The sequence below is a fragment of the Chelmon rostratus genome, chromosome 10 (genome assembly GCF_017976325.1).
Source record: "Chelmon rostratus isolate fCheRos1 chromosome 10, fCheRos1.pri, whole genome shotgun sequence".
NCBI classification, from domain to species: Eukaryota; Metazoa; Chordata; class Actinopteri; order Chaetodontiformes; family Chaetodontidae; genus Chelmon; species Chelmon rostratus.
In genome coordinates, this window is record NC_055667.1 from 20,397,572 (window position 1) to 20,417,459 (window position 19,888).

Here is a 19,888-nt window from a genome sequence, read left to right on the forward strand (position 1 = left end):
AGTGTCAGTTTTTCCTTCTTTGATCAGTGGTTTCACAGCCTCCTCCCCATCCGGCTACAGTAAGAGACAGTTTATTCAGAAAATCATGTCAAATAAATGTTCAATCAAAAGTCTCCCGTGAATCCTTATGAATGATATTCTGCCAGTCTTTATAGTGACATTTGGTGGTCTGCTCTTCGCTGCAGGCGGTGGCAAATTATTCAACTGTTTCTCCATTTCATTGGCAGAGGTATATCAGCTGCTGTGCTATGTGGGGGTTTCCTGTGTGTGTGTGTGTGTGTGCAGCAGGAGCAGGGTGGAGCAGGAGGCGGGATGCGCCAATGGAAAAGACGCACCGCTCCTCCATTGGACCAGACTCACAGTGGGCGCACGCAAGACGCGCCCACCGAAGCTTAAAGACTTTTTTTTTCCGGAACAGGAGACATGAGGTTCCCAGACACCTGTCAGGAGGACTATACATCCCAAAGCTGTACGTGAGGCCACCGGAGGCTGCGTGTTTGGCCATGGACGCGCTGTTATCGTTATTATAGCCGCTCGGTGACCAAGGAGCGTAAAGTTGTTCCGCTGCTTCTTCTTTGCGCGATTCTTCCTGTTCTGGTTTTTTTTTGTTTTTATTTCAAGCCGCATGAGTTCGCCGCTGTTTTTAGGACAGCTGGTCGGGGTCCCGTTAGAAATAATGCACCCCACCATGGAGAAAGACACGACTTACACCAAGATTTTTGTCGGCGGTTTGCCGTATCACACCAACGACGCTTCACTTCGGAAATATTTCGAGACTTTCGGGGACATCGACGAGGCGGTGGTGATCACAGACAAGCAGACGGGCAAGTCTAGAGGATACGGCTTTGTGAGTTCATTTAAGTTTCTGTTTTCTGGTGGAATGAATGAGGAGCTGAACACATGTAGAGTGAAATATGGGCTTTGATGAAGGTTTTATCAGCCGCTCTGACTTTAATTGGAGAGCCGGGGAGCTGAAAACACACCAGATCGCGTCTGTTGCAGCCAGTAATGAGTTTAAAGCGACTTAATCTTTCTGGTTAATTGTATTTTTTTTAATCTCCTGGTTATCACAACCTCCTGCAGGGTTTCTGCTCTGGCCCTCGTAAGGCTGCACACACTGCCACTTTGTTGCAGCGGCAGACAGTGTCGGGTGGTGGCAGTCACATGCTCGAAGCATGAGTGGCAGATAATTTTTTACAAGTGTGTCATCAATTATCTCTGCAGCCCCGAAGTGCCGATGAGCGCGCGCACACACACGCGCAGTTTACAGGATAGCGGCGTGGAGGAGGGCGCGCAGCATGAGGACGCACCGTGCAGAAACAAGAATGAGAGGAAGGGATACTCATGAGTTGGTAATAAGCTTCTGCGTCTGAGGACAGACGGGTCTCTTTCTGCTGTTTGAGACCGAGAGAGGGCATGGGGGGGAGTCTTTGGTCACAGAGGTGTGACATGTCAGTTGGCTCTGCAAGATAAGGCTGCAGTACTTTCATTTTGACTTCCTTCCATGTAGCCCTTCCCCCCCTCTCTGCCAGGATGGGTTTGTTTGCTTGTGTGAGTGACTGTGAGTTTGTGTTTGAAAGATGAGAAGAGATGGATTCATGTGTTGTGAAACAGCTCATATGATCTCTGCGTGGCCAGCGAGCCACTCAGGTGGCCGGTGTGCGTTGAGTTGTTGTCTCCTGCTTTGGGACAGCGTGATCGTTTCATCCCTGACCTCCCATCAGCGGTCGTAATCCGCCTGCAGCAGCTTCTCGAACCTCTGTGATCTCAAACCGGTCCGCTGCCTCTGTTTGCATGAGTCCAGAGTCTGATGCTGCGAAACGAAAGCAAGCGGTGCACTTTTCCTTTCAGTGTCACATTTGTTGGTGATGGAGTTTACCTCATATAGTAAGTGTAGCTGCACTGTGTGTGTCCTCACCTTCACCACCCCTTCCCACTACTATCTGCCCACTCCTCAACTCACTCCCTCAAGGTAGATTCCTCATCCTCGGCAGCCCAGTCTGAAAAAACAAATGTGCCTCCCACACAGGCTCCACTGGAGGACTTAAAACACTCTCATTGCTGCCTTCATGAAGTGGAGTCAGTGTCTCCTCACACATTTAGCCAGAAGATTGAATCATCCATGGAGAGACAAGGACAGCAGCTACCTCAGGGCCGCCCAGCTCTGGGTCTGTTGCTTCACCAGAGCATCGTGTTGGAATCACTCCATCCACACTGAACAGAGATGCTTTTGCATGCTGTTTTGTAGCTTAAAGAGATGAAGCGGAGTGACATTAATCGGTCATGCTGTGACTCTGTCAACAGGTGACCATGGTGGACAGGGGGGCAGCAGAGCGGGCGTGCAAAGACGCAAACCCCATCATCGACGGCAGGAAGGCCAACGTGAACCTGGCGTACCTGGGAGCAAAGCCTCGCAGCTCGCAGACAAGTGAGTTTGTTGGATCACTGCTAAACACACAGGATCTTATCAGCAGGATGTGTTTGGTCATGCTATGGCCAAAAATACCCACAAATCATAAAGTAAAGTTAAAGGGTAAAGGTGGAGATGGTCCACATGTTTTTTTGTTGTAAACAATACCATAAAAAGACCAAAACCAACAATGTGCGAGTCCATCTCTGAATACTGTCTGACTTCCTTGCCCTGTTTTTGTCCCAAGCCCATTGGTTCCCACTGAAGATGTGCATCCTTAAAAACAGGCTACAAATATATAGTTTTCCTTTAAAAAGGGCTAACTAATTCCCTTCAACAGATGGGCATTGTAGTTTTTAGTGAATGTGAGTAAAAAGTGCATTTGTTAAGGACTATTTTCTGCTGGAGAATTGATGCTAGTGAGTATTAAAGGCAGCATGATGGTCCATGTTCATCTCAATGTGAGGATATGTTCTCATATTACAAGTCGTAGCTTGCATGTTGCAGATTTGGTGAAACAGGCCCCAGACTTATCCTTTAATTACCGACAATTTTCCAATTTTCCAAAGCGAGAAGCAGTTTCGTAAATTGATGTCCCAACTTCCAGGGAGCCAATAGCTCGCAGGGACTTGAGTCTCACCCAGAAAACGGTAATCCGTCACAGCGAACAGGACATTTTCTGTGTTTGTTGATCAAAGATGATTTATGCTATCACCCATAAAACACTGCATGTTCTGGGGGAGATTAAGCATGGAAGACAAACAACTTGGATGCGATGCAGAGGATCATGTGAATGTTACCAAATGATGGCTTTGATGAAAACATAAATGCAGCTAAGCGGTCACCGTTGGACTCTGTCAACTCTGTTGACTTGATTTTCATGCTGCACTGACATTAACTGCAACCCACCGCTGCCTGGCAGACAGGAAATAAATCTAAAAACCAATAACTATATGAATAAATATGAGCTTAGTGGAATTAAGCGTGTACAACCACTGGTTGTCTCTCAGCCAACTGTCTGTGCTCATTCCCACCATACATTCAGTCTCTCTGTACTTGAGTTAATGCACAGCTTGCACGCCGCTGGGCTTTTTCAGTGTTAACCACCAGCACAAATGTGTCGTGCCCCCCCTCCGACGTCTCGGTGCACACCAGTAGCTTTCCCTCGCTGCTTCATTTAAAGCTCGCTGGCTGAAATACCATCGAGTGTAGGTGTGATTGACAAACAGCGGCGCCAGCAACAACAACAACTGACTGTGTGTCCTTATTCCAGGGCCAGTGCTGCGACGCAACTCCCCAAGCATGCAGCTGATGGGAGATGGCAGCGCTTGGTATTTTGTTGTTGTGTGCGAGAGTACAGAGAGACGAGGAGAGGGAGAGAATAAGGAGGGAAAGAGGGGATGGGACCGTTAAGAGCAAGAAATAACTGCATGTCTGTCTCCTCTTTGTCCGGGTGAACAAAAGGAAATGTGCGTTTAGATATATGTAGAACAAAAGAGGAGCGCTGATGAAGTCACGGCAGTGCAGTAAAAGGAGAAATAAGAGAGGAATGAATAGCTGGAGGAATGTTGAAATGAAGTCAGAGGAGGGGCAGAGAGGAGGAGGAGGAGGATAAGTTTCTCCTCTCTTACTCAGCCTCAGCTGATTCCCGTTGAACTCTGGAGGCAGTGAGGTCACAGATGTTTGTGCCCAGTAGAGTGCATCGTGTGTGTGTGTGTGTGTGTGTGTGTGTGCGCGCGTGTGTGCGTGCGTGTGTGTTGAGGGAATCAGTGGCGTGTCCAGACTTTTTTTTTTTTTTTTTTTTCTGACTGGGGTGACCCAAGTGCAGCACTGACTTCTGCAGGGGTGACATGCACACACATACACACAGTCATACACACACACACACAGTTGTGTTTCCATCAGGTTTATGGACATTACAGAGACTGACATTCATTTCCTGGACCAAAAATGCAATGATTTACATTATGGAAACTTGTGTTTTGTCCTTGGCTCATAAGGAAGGTGAGTCCCCACAATCCTCATAGTGTGTGTGAGTTGTGAGTGGCACCATGCAAATATACTGTAAAGCGTCCATACCTTATTCTTCAATTCCACATGAAGAAACGATACCTGGAAAAGTAGCTACATACAAAATAAAGCAATGCACACTCAAGAATAATCATCAAACTGTTGGTTTGAACTAAGGGCCCGCCCCTTGCTGGGCAGACAGCCAATCGTTTTTTACGATAATGGGTGTCACCCTCTAGATACGTTCCTGGAGGGAATAACAGTGGGTCTTTGGTACCCCCTGTATACATGCTAACACACGAGCAGCGAGGGAGAGAATCGGCTCTGTCCTTGTCTGCCTCCTCTCCCTCCTCGCCTGTGATGCCTGTAGCTGAATATCCCTCCTCACTGCTCCTCTTTCTCCTTGACTGCAGGTCTCTCTGTTGGAGTTCAGCAAGTCCATCCAATGTGGGCTCAGAGGCAATACGGGTAAGACGGAGAAGAATCAATACCTATATTTCCACCTCTCTCTCTCTCTCTCACCTGCTGCCTCCTGTTGTGGTGGCTAGTGTCGCTCTGCAATGTGGAAGAAGAGGTGGGAGAAGCAAAGAACGCGCCTTTATTTCTGCATCTGCATGTTGTTTTTGATGTGTCGTCTGTGCTCTTTCTGGTCCATTAAACACACGAGAAGCTCAATTCTGAATCTCACTCATGCATGAGTTGGGCTTCACTGAGTCAACAAGCCATTTAGTCAAACTACCCTGCATCCCTTCTCCTTCCTCTCCACACACACGCACACGCACACACTGCTGCCATTATCTCCCATCTTTTTTCCATAAGCATGCCATTCATATCTATTTAATATCTCTCTGTGTATTAGGCCAGCGGTTCAGTGGTCACGGGCTGAATTCATCGTCCAGCTTGACGGGGTTACAGATGTTGGCTCGTACATGTCAGCAGCACATGGAGATTACGAGAACTGTGATTGGACAGTCTTCTCCCAGTGCCTGTGGCGAAAGCTGCTTGTGAAGATATAGGAAAGCTGATTAAGTAGTCCACCATTGTAGTCCACCGTCGCTTAATAGTAAACAATACAGTGTGAGTTGGACAGGGCCGGATCACATACGGTACACGTGTCTGTAGCACTGTGGGGCTGCTCTCAACGGGTGAAATACAACAAAACCTGACCCCAATTGGATCTGCAGCAGGTCTCCCACTGCATCAAAAAAAAGGAATAAAGGTACCTTTATAACACAGAATTATTTAAATTATTCTAATATCTGCTTCTTTCTTGTGAAATACTGTGTAGTTTGACCTCTTCAGGCGTTTAAAAATGATTGAAATGAAGCAATCTGAGGAGGATTTTCCAAGTGCTTGAATGACATTTTAAAGTTTCTACAACCGAGTCCAGTTGTCCTAGATTCAGTCCTCCGTTGAAAACCAGGACCTGGATGACTGAGACTCTTCACAGACAACCTGTGAGGAGGGCTGTATAATACTTTCGCAGGAAAGTTTGGCCATGTAGGCCATGTTGAAAATCAATGATCAGGACTGGTTTAATGGAACTGATCAGTCAGATAACTACTTTGATAATTGATTAATCGTTTATCGCTTTTCAAGGAAGAATACAAACATTTGCTGGTTCCGCCTTTCTCAAATGCAAGGATTTGAGGCTTTTTTTTGGCATATATGATAGTAAACTGAATATATCTAAGGGCTGAAACTAATGATTATTTTCATTCATTGATTGATCATGTAGTCTATAAAATACCAAAAAATTGCGAACAATGCTCATCACAGTTCCCCAGATCTCAAAATGACATCTTCAGATTGCTTCTTTTGTCCAACCAGCTGTGCAGAATCAGAAGACTCTGCATTTACTGCCGTAAATGTCAAAGAAAAGCAGCAAATCCTTAAATTTAAGAAGCTGGAACAAGCAAATGTTTGACATTTCATGACTGAAATGATCAATCGATTACCAAAACAATTGACATTTAATTTTCCGATTGATTAATTGTGGAAGCTTCTGGTGGTTTCTCAGGGACTTGACCTGCTTGGAATCTCGCTGTAATCTACCTGTGACGGACGTTTCGCCTCCTGGAGTTTCATTGTGAACACAGAGAAGAAGCCTTAATGACTCAGTTCCTGAGTGAAACATGGAGGATGATTCGTTCCCCGGGCTGTTACAGACGGCAGAGCCATCGTCTCGCTGTGCAAGTCGAACACGCGCTGAGGGTTGACTCAGAAACTCGCCGTTCGAATGTTTGGGGGATGTTGTCCACCAGCATCTCAGCTGTCCGTTCTGTGCATGTGGACGCGCTGTTGACTCTGTGAGCGCTTGCTTTCTTTGATGAAAACCTGGTGTTTGGTTGACAAGAAAAGATTTGATCTTGTATATTTTAGAGGTATTTCTAAGGGAGATGCATGATGTGGTGTTTTGGAAAAGAGCTCCTCGCACTTACTTTCTCCAGGCTGACAAGTTCTGATCCTGCGGCTGCAGAAAAGTCCATTAAAAACCTCAACTGTTCTGAGTGCTATTAATATTGCAGTCCTCAATTTGTGAATGAGTGATGAGGGAATTGAGGCTGACCCAGATGAGTCTATGAATGAGTGATGATGGGTTGATTGAAAGTCTCCCACAGTGAAGCAGAGGGAGTCGGTCTTTCTGATCTCTGCTTCCAGGAAGAGGCTTTAGCTGCTCGCACGCTGAAACAAAAGAAGACATCACCAGGCACACGGGCTAGCTAACTAACACGCCCGTAAGCAAACGCACACAGGAGGTGGCGCTTTGTTTATCAGCGGCGAAACATCTGCACATTAAGCAGCGAGATGTTTCTAACAGATGTGTGTTTAAGCTACATGTCTGTGTTCAATTATATTGTTTTCTGACATTTTAACAATCAGTCAGGAAAAGAATCAGCAGCTTGACTGACGGAGAAAATAATCAGTCTGACCTTTTCTGAACAGCACAGTGACACGATTCACTCAGACCTGCATACCAATAATAAACCAAGCTGGCTTAATAGAGCATGAATCCTCATTGATAAGTTGTTGAAGTTTTTTACAATCAAACTTACAGTTGAAATGTTCGAAAGTCGTTAATCGTCTTTAACTTTTAATGCTCAGTGACAAAGCTTGCAAAGCTTTTATTTAATAAAAAGATAATTTTTAATTTATCTCTGTTAAATTTTAATAACTACGCATTGTGGTCTGCACCAATGGATTGCACTTCATGACCAATTCATCTATCAATCCTATTTTGATTAATTGATAAATCACATACTCTATAAATTATCAGAACATAGTAACATCTTAATTTTCCACAGTCTGAAGCACAAAGATATTCCTTCGATAATAAAAATTGAGAAAATAAGCAAATCCTCTAAACAGAAAAGACACTTGTGTGTTGTTGGATACAGAGTTTTTGGATTTTCAACTGAACAGACATGAACTGAACAAAAAGTCTGGATTTCTCGTCCTCTGTTGCTCTGATTTCCATTTTTCTTTTTTTTTTTTAAATCTCCCACGAGTCCAGCAGCTCTGTGTACGTGCAGTGCTAAATGGCTGCAGCGCCCCTTTCATCAGCCAGTCCATTCATTTGCTTGTTTATGATGCGTCTTGTGACCCGGATCAGCTTTGTTCTGTGATGGTGTATTTGAGGGAAAATCTGTTGTAGAAGAAGAAGAAGAAGCGATACTTTAACCTCAGGAGATCTCAGAATGGCACAGCTGCAACATGTCGAGCTTTGACTGAATGGCAGATTTCTTTTCCTCCACAGGAAGCTCTGAGTTAAATTACAACCACGGTCACCGTTATTTGTCTCTCCAACGACATGTTAATTGAACAGCTAATTAATCTAGATCTCTTTGTCTAAAGGAGACCCGAGGTCATATTGATTCTTTAAATGAACTGACAAGCCTCTGTGGTTTAATTCCTCTAGTTTTCAAAGTAGAGACTAATTACTTGTGTTTAGATGAGGGATAAATAAACATCTTTATATCTTTTAGCTGTTGTACGAAGGGTGCATCTGTCCAGCTCTGGTCTCTCTGCTCCCAGGCGAGATTTGTCTTTGACATGATCAGCATGACTGCAGTCAGTTTCAAGCATTTCTTGGCAAAATGAAGGACTTTTATTTTGGGAACGACTTCCAGATGTTTGAAACAGGCCGTCACTGCTGATAAAGAACAGGAGCCTTTTCAGTCCATCGCAAAATATCTGCAGAGTGAAAATCGACGCATGTTTTTAGTTTAATGTGCATTTATTGTGAACAGACACACACTCACGCATACAAATCATTCACATATATATTATGACATCGGTTTCTGGTTTTGATTGTGATGTAAGCTGACATTTAAGACAGCAAAAACATTTCAAGGACAAATCTTATCGTATCTTATCTCGTTTTTGTATCACTTTTTTTTATACGTGACACTGAGCTAATGAGTGCATTCGTCACATCTGGCTGGTACCTGCTTAATAAGATCAGATTCCTAGAATTTATCGGATGTGGTTGTGAATCAGATTTTGCAGATGCAAGTCTGTTCAACTAAAATCTTGATGAAGTTCATACATTTGAGAGCCTGGAACAACCAAACAACTCAAACATGTTAATTAGAAAGCTTTAGAGGAGCTCATAGGTGCATTTTGTTACCTTTGGACACAGCCAGGCTAGCTGTTTCCCTCTGTTTCCAGTTGTTTTGCTAAGCTAAGCTAACTAAGCGCAGCTGTATCTTCATATTTAACAGACAGATATGAGAGTGGTGTCAGTCTTCTCGCCTAAGAGAGCAAGTGAATAAGAACATTTACCAAAATGATATTATTATTCCTTTAAATGTAAAACCCAAACATGTCTGCAGGTCTTCTGCTGCTCCTGTTTCTCCTCTGTCTTCACCGCTGTGGGCCCTCTGGGGGGCTTCGGGGTCTGACACTCACACATGGCCTGTGTCTGTCAGACGCACTCACAGTAAGCAGCAAATAACAAAGACAAACTCAAACAAAGCACAGCTCTGTCTGCTGCTTCAGCGTATTTGCTTTAAGTTTTAAGAGGACAGAGGACGGGCTGATGCCAAACGTGGCTTTGAGGTACAGCTGAGTCTGGGGGAGGGGGAGGAGGAGGAGAGGGATGTTCTCATTCAGGGGAAGGGGAGGGGGACATCTGTCGCCCATGGCTGCCTGCTGTCTGCCTTTAGCGCCCAACGTTGGCGCTTGGCAGAAGTGAAATTCTTTTTTTTCGTTTCTTTTTTTCAAAAATCATTCTGGTGTTTATTTTTTGAGAGAAAAGAGAGGAAGGAGAAGGATGTGTGGTGAGGCTGTTAAAGGTGGAGGGGCGGCTGTGGTGGTGGTGGGGAGGGGTACTTCCTGCTGAAGCAGTGGAACAGACGGGGAGAGGAAAGGGAGGAGGGGGGCGCCGCAGACTAACAGCACACCTGTGGCCGGGTGTAGTTGTGGCTGGGTTCAGTGAAGCTTTAGGGCCGGTGGCAGACGTGACGCTGGAGCTGGTTTCAGTGTGTGAAACGCAGTCATGATGGAGTGAAAAATGTTCCTCAGTGAGTTCTAAAACACCAACACGTCGGCTCCTTTAACACGTTCACGTCCCTGACGGCTTTCTCTCAACGTCTCTCGATTTTTTTCACTCTTCCTCCCCCTCTCAATGATCTTACTTTCCTCCTCACCCTCAGCCTGCAGTCATTACTCTCTGTCTGTCGAGGGCTTTAGGTAGACAGGGAACTCTCAGGTGTATATTTCTCTTTCCCAGGGACCCAATTAGGAGAGGCGCTTCTGTCGGATGAAAAACCTAATTTGAAAAACAATTTTTTAAAAAAGGGTCATGTTGGAAGCTTTTCATAGCACGGAAAGCTCCCGCTTTGTTCGGCTGTCTGTTAAACGACGACACACAAACGTTTTGATCCACATTTGCATTATGCACCTTTTCACTTCTGCAGTTTTTAGCGTTTGTCGTTTAGTGATTTGCATTTTAACGCTAAACGCAGTTCCTGCACCCCGATTTTAGTGCTTTAGTTTTCCTCAGCAACCATAACTTCTGTATACACCCTGAATGAGCGACAGCACAGTGTGATATTGCTGTCTTACAAAAAACATATTAACTGGCATTTGTCAAAAATGTTTATCTGTTTAAAACTCATGAGTATCAGAATATTTATTGATCCCTGAGGGGAAATAGGGTCAGTTGCAGTTGCTCCCATTGAAGACCAAGTAAATAAAATAGAAATAGGAAATGAAAAAAATCTGTACAATACACAAAATATACATAAATATATGTCCACAATACTACAGTATAAATCAACCATAAATGTAAAAAATGAAATATGTAAATGTGAATATGTAAACTGTTTATTCTGCTACAGTAAATGGCAGTTGTCTATATAGAAATATAATAGTAGAATACTACTGCTGCTAATACTAATACTAATAATATGTAGAGTAATACTGGCAATAATAATAATAGTAGTAGTAGTAGAAACATTCTTTATAAATATGTAGCATGTATTATACCGTAGTGTGTATTATACGTATACTATAAATATGTAGTATCAATATACATATACTCCATAGTAAAATGCAGATTCAGAAATAACTCAAGGTGTACTTACTGGATTTGTTCCAGAGTTTCAATCAAATCTGGTGGCCTTCACTAGTGGATGCAGTTGGCTCAGTCAAGTTATTTATGAATAAATAAATACAAAATAATTTCTATTTATTAGTGAATAAATACTTCATATTTCATACGGGACGTGTGTTCTAGGAATACAACGGCTTAACATTGTATTGTCTTATAATCATCTCTCTACACATCAGGAGTAATAAATTGCTGACCTAAATAAATGTCAATATAAACTGCTTGCAACTACATTCTAAAGTATTTTAAACCATTTAAGTTTTTATAAACTGCTTTTCAATTAAGGAAGTGACATCTGATGCAGCCGCAGACTCGTGATGAACAAACAGCTGCTTTCTCCTCACCCGATCAACGTTAATCTACATCTGACATCTGCTCTTTTTTTTCTGGTTAGCTTCTTGTTGATGTGAACTGGATGTTTTCGAATGCTGGATGAGCAACAGTCATGCAACAAGTGAAAGCGAGACTGAAGTGATTAAGGTTTCGTTACCCTGCCAACACAATCTCTTTGATTGAAGGGTTTACACTTGTGCAATCTGAGACAAGTCGAGATGATCGTGAACTGCACGGTCGTGGTCATATTCGGTAGACATGGCGCTGAATGCACGTTTTCATGCAGCCCTGTGTTGATATATTAATTTAAATGTCTTGCTTGCTTGCTGACAGTAGAGCTGAGTGTCCGGTGCTGATGTTGGCCTTTCTATCCCTCACCCTCCCTCAAGCCGTGTGTGTGTGTGTGTGTGTGTGTGTGTGTGTGTGTGTGTGTGTGTGTGTGTGTGTGTGTGTGTGTGTGTGTGTGTGTGTGTGTGTGTGTGTGTGTGTGTGCACGCAGCGGGAGAGGACAGAGGGTCATGTGTGTGCGTCTCCTGCGCTGTGTGTTTGTCTCTTTGACTGACTCACCCTCCTCACTCCCTGATCCGAACTATTAAAAGCGTGGCTGTCCTAAGGCATGAGGGATATGATGGCTGATCCTTCACCTCTCAGCATCTCTCCTTCCTCCTCTCCCCTCCCGCTCACAACCTTGACCCTCAAACAAACAGCAAAAAAAAAAAAAAAAACCTGCAGATGTTTTGGGTTTTTCTTTCTCCTTTCATTTCATCCAGCACATCCTATCTCTTATCATCCCTCTGCCTGGTTTTGAGGAAGGACAGTGAGGGGGAGTGCAGAGGAAGCTGGCTGTGAGGGAGTAAACCCAAAGAGGGGAGGGAGAGTGGAGTCGGTGGAGGTTATTCTGCTCTCGTGGGTCTGTTAGTAAGCGTACACCCATGCAGCTGCGCCAATTAGCCCTGTTATGACCGAACCCCCCACTCACACACACACACACACACTTATCCACATCCTTTTCTAAGCTGCTTAACTGACTACACACAAGTGTGTATTATACTTGTTTCTTTCAGTCTTGCAGGTCTTCTGCATGTGTGATTTGTAATCAGTGTTTGTGTGTGAGTGTTTTGCTCGCATGTCCGTGTCAGTATATATATAAAAATGTGTGTCTGACAGCCAGCGATGATGCCAAGCTCTGGGAGGAGAGAGGCGAGGCACAGCTCCCTCTCGTACGATGCCGCTGTCACATTGGATCAGTCAGGCCGGTGCACAGCCAGGCAGGCAGGCAGGCTGGCAGGCAGCGGCACACAGCCGTGGGAATGACACTGCACTTCTGCTCTGGGAGAGACTGACGGAGCGCGAGCGAGGAGGGGGGGGATACAGAGGGGTCAGGGCGTTATTAGCTTCAGCTATGCTTTGACTTTATGCGCTGTTGTGTGTCGCTAGTCTGCAGGTTTTTGCGTTTGTCGTCTTTGATGCTGCTTTCGTGGCCAGTTCTCGCCCTGAAAACCTATTTTCTCAGTCAGCTTCTTACTCTAGTGTAACGCGGTCCTACATGAACATGCAACTCTGCTAAAGTGCAGGCAGTTTAAATTGGTTTAAATTGGGACAAGGCTCGGCTTCTGGTGCTAACATATTTCTGTGCAGCAAACAGTTTAGCAGCATTTGAATAAAACCTGATGACAGTTGTGGGGTCATTTGCACATGTTGCCAGGCGACTGTCAATCGAATCAGAGCAAGCCAAACCGACAGCGATCTTACAAAGCAGATAAACCGACATTTAGAGCGTTGAACTCAAAATCTCACTTAGAAAATCTGTTAGAAAAAAGCACACAGTTAAAAATGTTTTCAGGGGCGTCAGAGCATCAGTTGAGTGGCTGAATGCAAAGTCAGTCTTTACTGTGTTCACACTAGAAAAGACGATACAACATTAAGTACAATAATAATATAAATACTAGAGGCAGTCTGTTCTGCAATGTCTGCACTTAAAACAGTTGATTTTTGAATGTGCTGTTGTGAACGGTGGTCACAAAAAACAAGTATTAAGTCTTTGGAAGAACCTTTTTCTTTCTCTTGATAAAGTACAATTGGCATCGCTCTGACACTCTAAGGTCGCAGTTTGATTTATGGCCGTCAGCACGTGTTACATCATTTCCTGTTTAATTTGTGTTGATTTTTGCCTCCACACACTTTCATAGTTTTGACTGAGGTGATTTAGTCACTAAAATCTCTCCAAACAGTGTGAATTTCCTGCTGCCAAAATCTAGATGTGAGAAAAGAGGAGTTGATAAAAATTTAAACATCCGTCTGAGTCCCCTCCAGTTGTTAACATCTGCTCACTGCAATAAGCTTTACAACAGGAGCAAGTACTTTATGTACTTTTTATGCCCCGACTTTCACCTCTCAGGCTACAGTCTGCCTGATCTACTTCAAGGTTGTTATGACCGTACATAGGGTGAGAGGAAGACTGCAGACAAGACTCTGGCATGAAAAAAGTACTTCACCTTCTCTGCATGTGTTTTGGTTGAATAATTTAATCTTCTTTTTCATGTTTTGTGCATTTAGTATTCTCCTGAAAAGATTACAGATTGTGCATCAGTCAGAGATGCAGTAATGTGTCAGAGTGTCAGGTGTCTGTCAAGGAAACCAAACATGAATATAGCATTTGTGCATTAATAATGCATTTATTTATTTATTTATTTATTTATTTATTTATTTAGCCATTATTATGGAAACCAAATTTCAGCATAATTTCTTATTTGCTAGAGAGATTTTGGGGGGCGGGTTGAAGAGGGTCTGACTTCATTGGGACCCCTTACTTCTGAAGCCAAACCAGACAGTTCGCTATAAATATTAGCAGACTAGTTCAGACTGTGTACAGTTAACATGTACTTTTTGAATTGTGACGCAGCTCGTGTTTTCAGGCTGTAGGTCTTTCTAAAATCAAGGTTGCTGCTTCGATACATTGAGAAAAAGACCGGGAAAGTAGTGGAACGCTCCAAAAACACCTGTTTGGATCATTCCACAGGTAAACTGGTTGATTGGTAACAGGTGATAGTATCATACTGGGTATGAAAGAAGCTTCCTGGAAAGGCTCAGTCGCTCACAAGCGAGGATGGAGCGAGGTTCAACACTTTGTGAACACATGATTGGATAAAGAATGTAACTACATTGACACAGATTTTTGCTTTATTAGCATTAGGTTTGCTTAGCTTAGCATAAAGACTGGAAACAGGGCAGGAAAAATCACCCAACACCTCACGAACATATCTGCTTCTCTACAGATTAAACAAAACAGATATAATGTTAAACTTAGCTAGGCTAGGCTAAGATAAGTTAAGATCACAGTTAACTTAGCTAAGATAAGCTAAATGTCTGTTCGCTGTAGATTCATTTTTAGCACACTCAGTGAGTGGTAACAGTCTTCTCTAACTTTTGGCATGGGACTAATTAGCCTGTTTCCTAAAATGAACTTTTCCTTTAATTTGGAGATGAAGAGAAATTCCTGGAAACCTTAATTTGAAATTCTTGTTCAGACATGGTGTCTTAAAATAGACACATCACTCAAATTCAGTCTGTTTTAGCTACTAAGTCAGGTTGAATTAGTTTAAAACCAGCACATGACAGTCAGACGTGCTGTACACACTGGTGTGTGCATGTGTGTGTTGTGTATACAGCAGCGTGTGTGTGAACGGGCCCAATCCCACCGTTTGTTGTGTCAGCACACCTGATCCCTGCTCCGGCTCTGTTTAGGGGTAAGCAGCAGCTGCAGCAGGCCGCCTCGCTGCTCTGCTCACCTGTTCAGACTCAGTGACAAGGCTACTGTCAGGTTAATGGCTCTGACTGTGGGCGCCGAGAGTGCAAGTGTTAAATACTGTCATGTTCAGTTGTTTTTACTTAAGCGCAGCAGCATAACCTAGTTCCTCTGATATGATCCCTGTTGCCGTTGCCAGATGTAACTGAGGCAGTTCAGGTTAAGTGGGAAGCCTCAGGCAAGGGCATGACTGAATACAAGAGGACAGTAGAGCACTTCGTTCTCTCATTATTGCTGTGGCTCCGAGTATCAACAGTCTCATATGCTGCATCTGTTGTGGCAGGATGTGTGTGTGTGTGTGTGTGTGTGTGTGTGTGTGTGTGTGTGTGTGTGTGAGTGAGTGAGCAGCGGCTTTAAATTCAGACACCACATTTTAGAGCAAAAACATATTGATTATTCAGTTCAGAAATAAAAGCAGCTGTCATTAAAAGTCATTTCTTGTTATTTAGCGTTCCATTTTTAAATGGGTGATATTTCATTTGGAACAAAGCATTTCTTTTTGAACATTTCTCAGGCAGCGGGCTAATTAAACTTAAACACAAGGGAAAAGGCCTATTTTAAGGCAACAGTGCTGATAATTGCTCTTAAAGAAGGAGGAGGAGGAGGAGGAGGAGGATGCCTTCGTCGGACTCAGGTTTTCAATGTTGGGTTGTTGGGAAACTGCCGCCTGTTTGTGTTAAAACAGACTGTGACTGTGGTTACTGTTGTAGGTTATATGACGCTTAATGATCATAACGGACCTCATGGAGGACACTGAGCATCGGCTCTAAACACGCAATAATGAGATTTTGCTGGCTTGTTGTGGAATATTCAGACACAGACATGAATGTGGCTGGCCTGTGTGTGTGAAAACATTCTTCTACGGTCCTAAAACGCTCACACTTTTTTATTTTTGAGGCTTAGCTTAGCATAAACTTTGTGCATATAACTGTGCTGATGGCTTGAAAACAGGCAAAGAAAAAATAATGTGACAGAAAAGCTCAAGAGCCCATAGTCTTGCACAGTGGCCTAGCAGCTGAAGATACAATATAAAGAACATAAAAATGTCTTAGATACAAAGAAAGAAAGAAAAATAAGAGGCACACAAAATGAGATATGCAGCATCAATTGCTTATCAAAGATTCAAGAAAGCTTTATTGTCATTGTCTCAACAACAAAAGTCATTTAGAGATATAAAAAAGCAATAGAAAGGCACAAAATAAGCAAACTAATCACAACATAAATGTACTAAATATGTGTATGTCTTTAAGTGTACTATCGGATGGGTGTGTCACTATAAAAAAGAAGCTGAAGGTGAAATCCAGAATAAAGATTTAAGATGTTACTAAAAGATGATGAGAGAAAATGGTGAGAACTTATATTTATATATAAACACACAAAGAATGCTGCTTCCCAGGTTTGTCCTCTGTTGTTGAGTTGTGCATGTATGAGCTTGAAGTTTGCTTCCATGTGCAGTCAAAACGAGGGCTGCAGGAAATGATTATTATTCGCTATCAATTAATCTGACCATTATTTTCTTAACAAACTGGTCAAGCCAAGTAGAACTTTATTCGTCCCCCGAGGGGCAATTGGTTGCGCAGCAGTAAAACAGTAATAATGCACGTTATAAAACAATACGAGGCAATTAAATGCACGCATAATGAGAAGCGAAGACGTAGAGTGCAATTAAAATTAAAGCACAGCGATGTTTACCAAGCTTGGTCGGATATTACCTTTTGCTGTTGGAGTGTGGCAGTGAAATGTCTGAGGGCGCGACTGAGTGTTGGTTTTGGTAGTGAGTGTTTGAGGCGGGACCCCGACGGCAAGCCCTGAAACTCCGGGTGGAGGAGGCGGATGCTGTCAGACGGGATGGATTCTGCTTTCTTTAACAGCTGTTTGATATATAAATCATACCTTTCTGTTAAGCTACAGATCGTGATTACATGTGTTACTGCATTTTCCTGTTTGCTTGGTTGATAGAAAAATATTGAAAAATACAAATCCAAGCTGGCATCTACAAACTGTTTGTTTTGTCCGACCCGCAGTCCAAAACCCAAAGATGTTCAGTTAAGATTAAAGTAAATCAGCAAATATTCACATTTTTGAAGCTCGGACTACAGTTTTTGCAGAAAAAATTGACTTGAATTCTTAATCTGATATTAAAATTGTTGCTGATGAATTTTCTGTTCCCGTCCAGGCTGGCCCAGCAGTACGTCTACCCCCAGGCGTTCCTCCAGCCCAGCCTGGTGCTGCAGTCCCAGCTCAGCCCCACAGCAGCAGCACTCGCCTCCCCTTACCTGGACTACAGCTCCGCCTACAGCCACTACGCCCCCACAGGACTGGAGCAGTACCCTTACACCCCTTCACCGTCGCCCTCTGCTGGGTACCTCAGCTACAGCTTCTCCCCCAGCACTCCGGCGCCCGCTCTCACCGCATCCCCAACCCCTCCGGCTGGCATCCACCCTCCTCTGGCCGCACTCACCACTATGTCTGCCGCCCCGCAGGCCTTCCTCCACTACCCTCTGCACCAGCCCGACCGCATGCAGTGAGCAGCGCCGGGTGGAGCCGCCGAACTGATGGTTCAAAACAGCGTGACTGTTGACCTGTGACATCATCAGGATGAGACTGGATAGCCAGGAAGAGAGTGATGTAATAAAAAGGGCTGTTAGGAAGCACTCTCATTCCTGTTTTTTATATATATTATTGTTGTAATAGTTGATGAAAATGTTCTATTGCTATCGTCATCAGCATACGATCTGAATGTTTTTCATAAGGCATCAGGGACTGGAGTGAGACCACTGGTGATCTTCTGGACGTTTCTCTCTCACCGCTGAGCCTCGGCGCTGAGGCTGGAGGCAGGCTGACTCCCGGTCAGTGGATGGGTTAAAGACAATGAGAAATATGTCTGTTTGACATGATGCTGCGGCTGCAGTTTCTCCAAAGGTACTGAGATGAATGCTGGACATTAGCCAAGCTGAGAGCCAGTTCCTCTTTCAGAAACGCAGGTCCAATTACCTCCTCTTCAAGGTTACCTTTCTGTCTATGGCCTTAGAGATCTCTCTCTCACTGTACCTGGTTCAGTTTGTCGTTTTTATGTGTCCCTCATCTCCAAATGAACAAAATGTGTATTGTATTCCCTTATTTCCTTTTATCTACCGCTGGCAAGTCATTACACGGCGATAATCACAGTTTAACAGAATATGCAATTATGATGATAATGGATGAGCATGAATAAGGTAGCCAACACTGTTTTTTTTGTTTTTGTATTGCTACTGCTAGAACATTACCCAGAGAAAGACTTTGTTAACACTTAAAAAACAATAGTCATCATATGACATCCCTGCAGCTTCTTATTAGGCTATTTTTGACCTGTAACTTTGTCTGGATTTGCGCTTTGGGGACTGTTTGGTTTTATGATACTTAAATTACAAAGTTGTCCATACATATCAAGTAAATGTGTTTGGGTGTACGTGTCAAGATGTATGTTGTTATCGAGTATGTGTGAGTGTATTTGGTGTCTGTTTCTTTGCGTGTGTGTGTGAGTGAGAGAGAAATAGGGCGAAGCAGTATACGCCAGTGTCAGGACCGAGCTCCTTCTCCAGCCCATTGTACTGGTCAGAGTTGTTTCTTTGTTCCGCCCCCCCCCAGCTGCAGAAAACAGACAGATGCTTTAGCGATGATACTGGAGTCTCACGGTGCTGTGGCACCACCTTAGTAGTCGTAAACCAAGCCATACATCACATTTAAAACAAATATGCAAAATAAAATGAATATTTCTAAGACGTGCTATTGTTATCTGAGTGTTTTCTGAGTTACAGTAGTTGTGGTTAAAATATGTGGGACAGCTGCTGCGTGACACAACCAGGAGCCTGCAGAGTCACACATGAGTCATGTAAGTCCTATTTTACTGATGGACTGACTGAAGTGTTGATCTGAAGGCCTCTATTTCTTGGCGAGTCTCCGTTGGTTACCTGGTTACCTGGTAACTGCTCCTGGCCAAAAAGTTTAGCACAGTGAAACAGCAAATGATCATTTTTACACTTGTTTTTGTCCAGATTAAACAAGACTAACTTGTTAATTAGTGAGCTTTAGAGATGCCGTTTGGTGGATTTTGTTACATTTAGACAAAGCCAGGCCAGCTGTTTCCCCTTGTTTCCAGTCTTTATGCAAAGCTAAGCTAACCAGCTGCTGGCTATTGCCTCATATTTACTTAATGACAAATATTTCTTGTGTCAAACTTCTCATCTAACTCAACAAGAAAGCAAATTCATTAACTTTCCAAAATATCAAACCCTTCTTTTAATGAAGTCCAGTAGACTTCTACTACAAAGCTGAATGGGTTTTTTTATGCACTGTACATTTTGGGGTGTTTAATGGTACATAATAGGCTACACCTCTTTTCGAGGAAAGGATAAGGCAAGCAATATTTTATATTTATGTTGTTGAAAAGACCAAAACCAGTCCATCTCTATTTAGCTCCACATGCCTGTCCGTGGCTTTCAACCTCGAAGCCCATTCATTCTTACTGACGACATTAATCTTTAAAAACGACGAACAAACAAATATGTACATTATTATGTTAACAGGTAAATCATATAAAACAGCTGGGCACAGTCGTTTTTAGAAAATCTTTCTCATTATATTTGTTTGGGATTATTTTCAGCTGCGGATTGATACGCATTTGTTGCTCTTGTGATTTCCAGCAGCAGGATGGTGCATGTGGAATTTACTCCAA

General features: G+C 43.4%; 1 protein-coding gene across 1 annotated transcript; it reads left to right on the forward strand.

The window, feature by feature from the left end:
* Window positions 1–434: 434 nt before the first annotated feature.
* On the forward strand, window positions 435–18,919 carry rbm38 (RNA binding motif protein 38). The gene is made up of 4 exons (XM_041945336.1): window positions 435–847; window positions 2,305–2,428; window positions 4,834–4,888; window positions 17,351–18,919. The coding sequence occupies exons 1-4, from the start codon at window positions 626–628 to the stop codon at window positions 17,700–17,702; spliced, it is 753 nt and encodes a 250-aa protein (XP_041801270.1). The 5' UTR covers window positions 435–625; the 3' UTR covers window positions 17,703–18,919.
* Window positions 18,920–19,888: the final 969 nt, after the last annotated feature.

What these genes read in the sequence shown, in the direction of transcription:
- rbm38 (XM_041945336.1), top strand. Translation starts at nt 626, where the DNA reads ATGAGTTCGCCGCTGTTTTTAGGACAGCTGGTCGGGGTCCCGTTAGAA. An exon ending in GCCTCGCAGCTCGCAGACAA is followed by an intron (nt 2,429 to 4,833) that starts GTGAGTTTGTTG and finishes CCTTGACTGCAG; the next exon opens with GTCTCTCTGTTGGAGTTCAG. An exon ending in TGGGCTCAGAGGCAATACGG is followed by an intron (nt 4,889 to 17,350) that starts GTAAGACGGAGA and finishes GTTCCCGTCCAG; the next exon opens with GCTGGCCCAGCAGTACGTCT.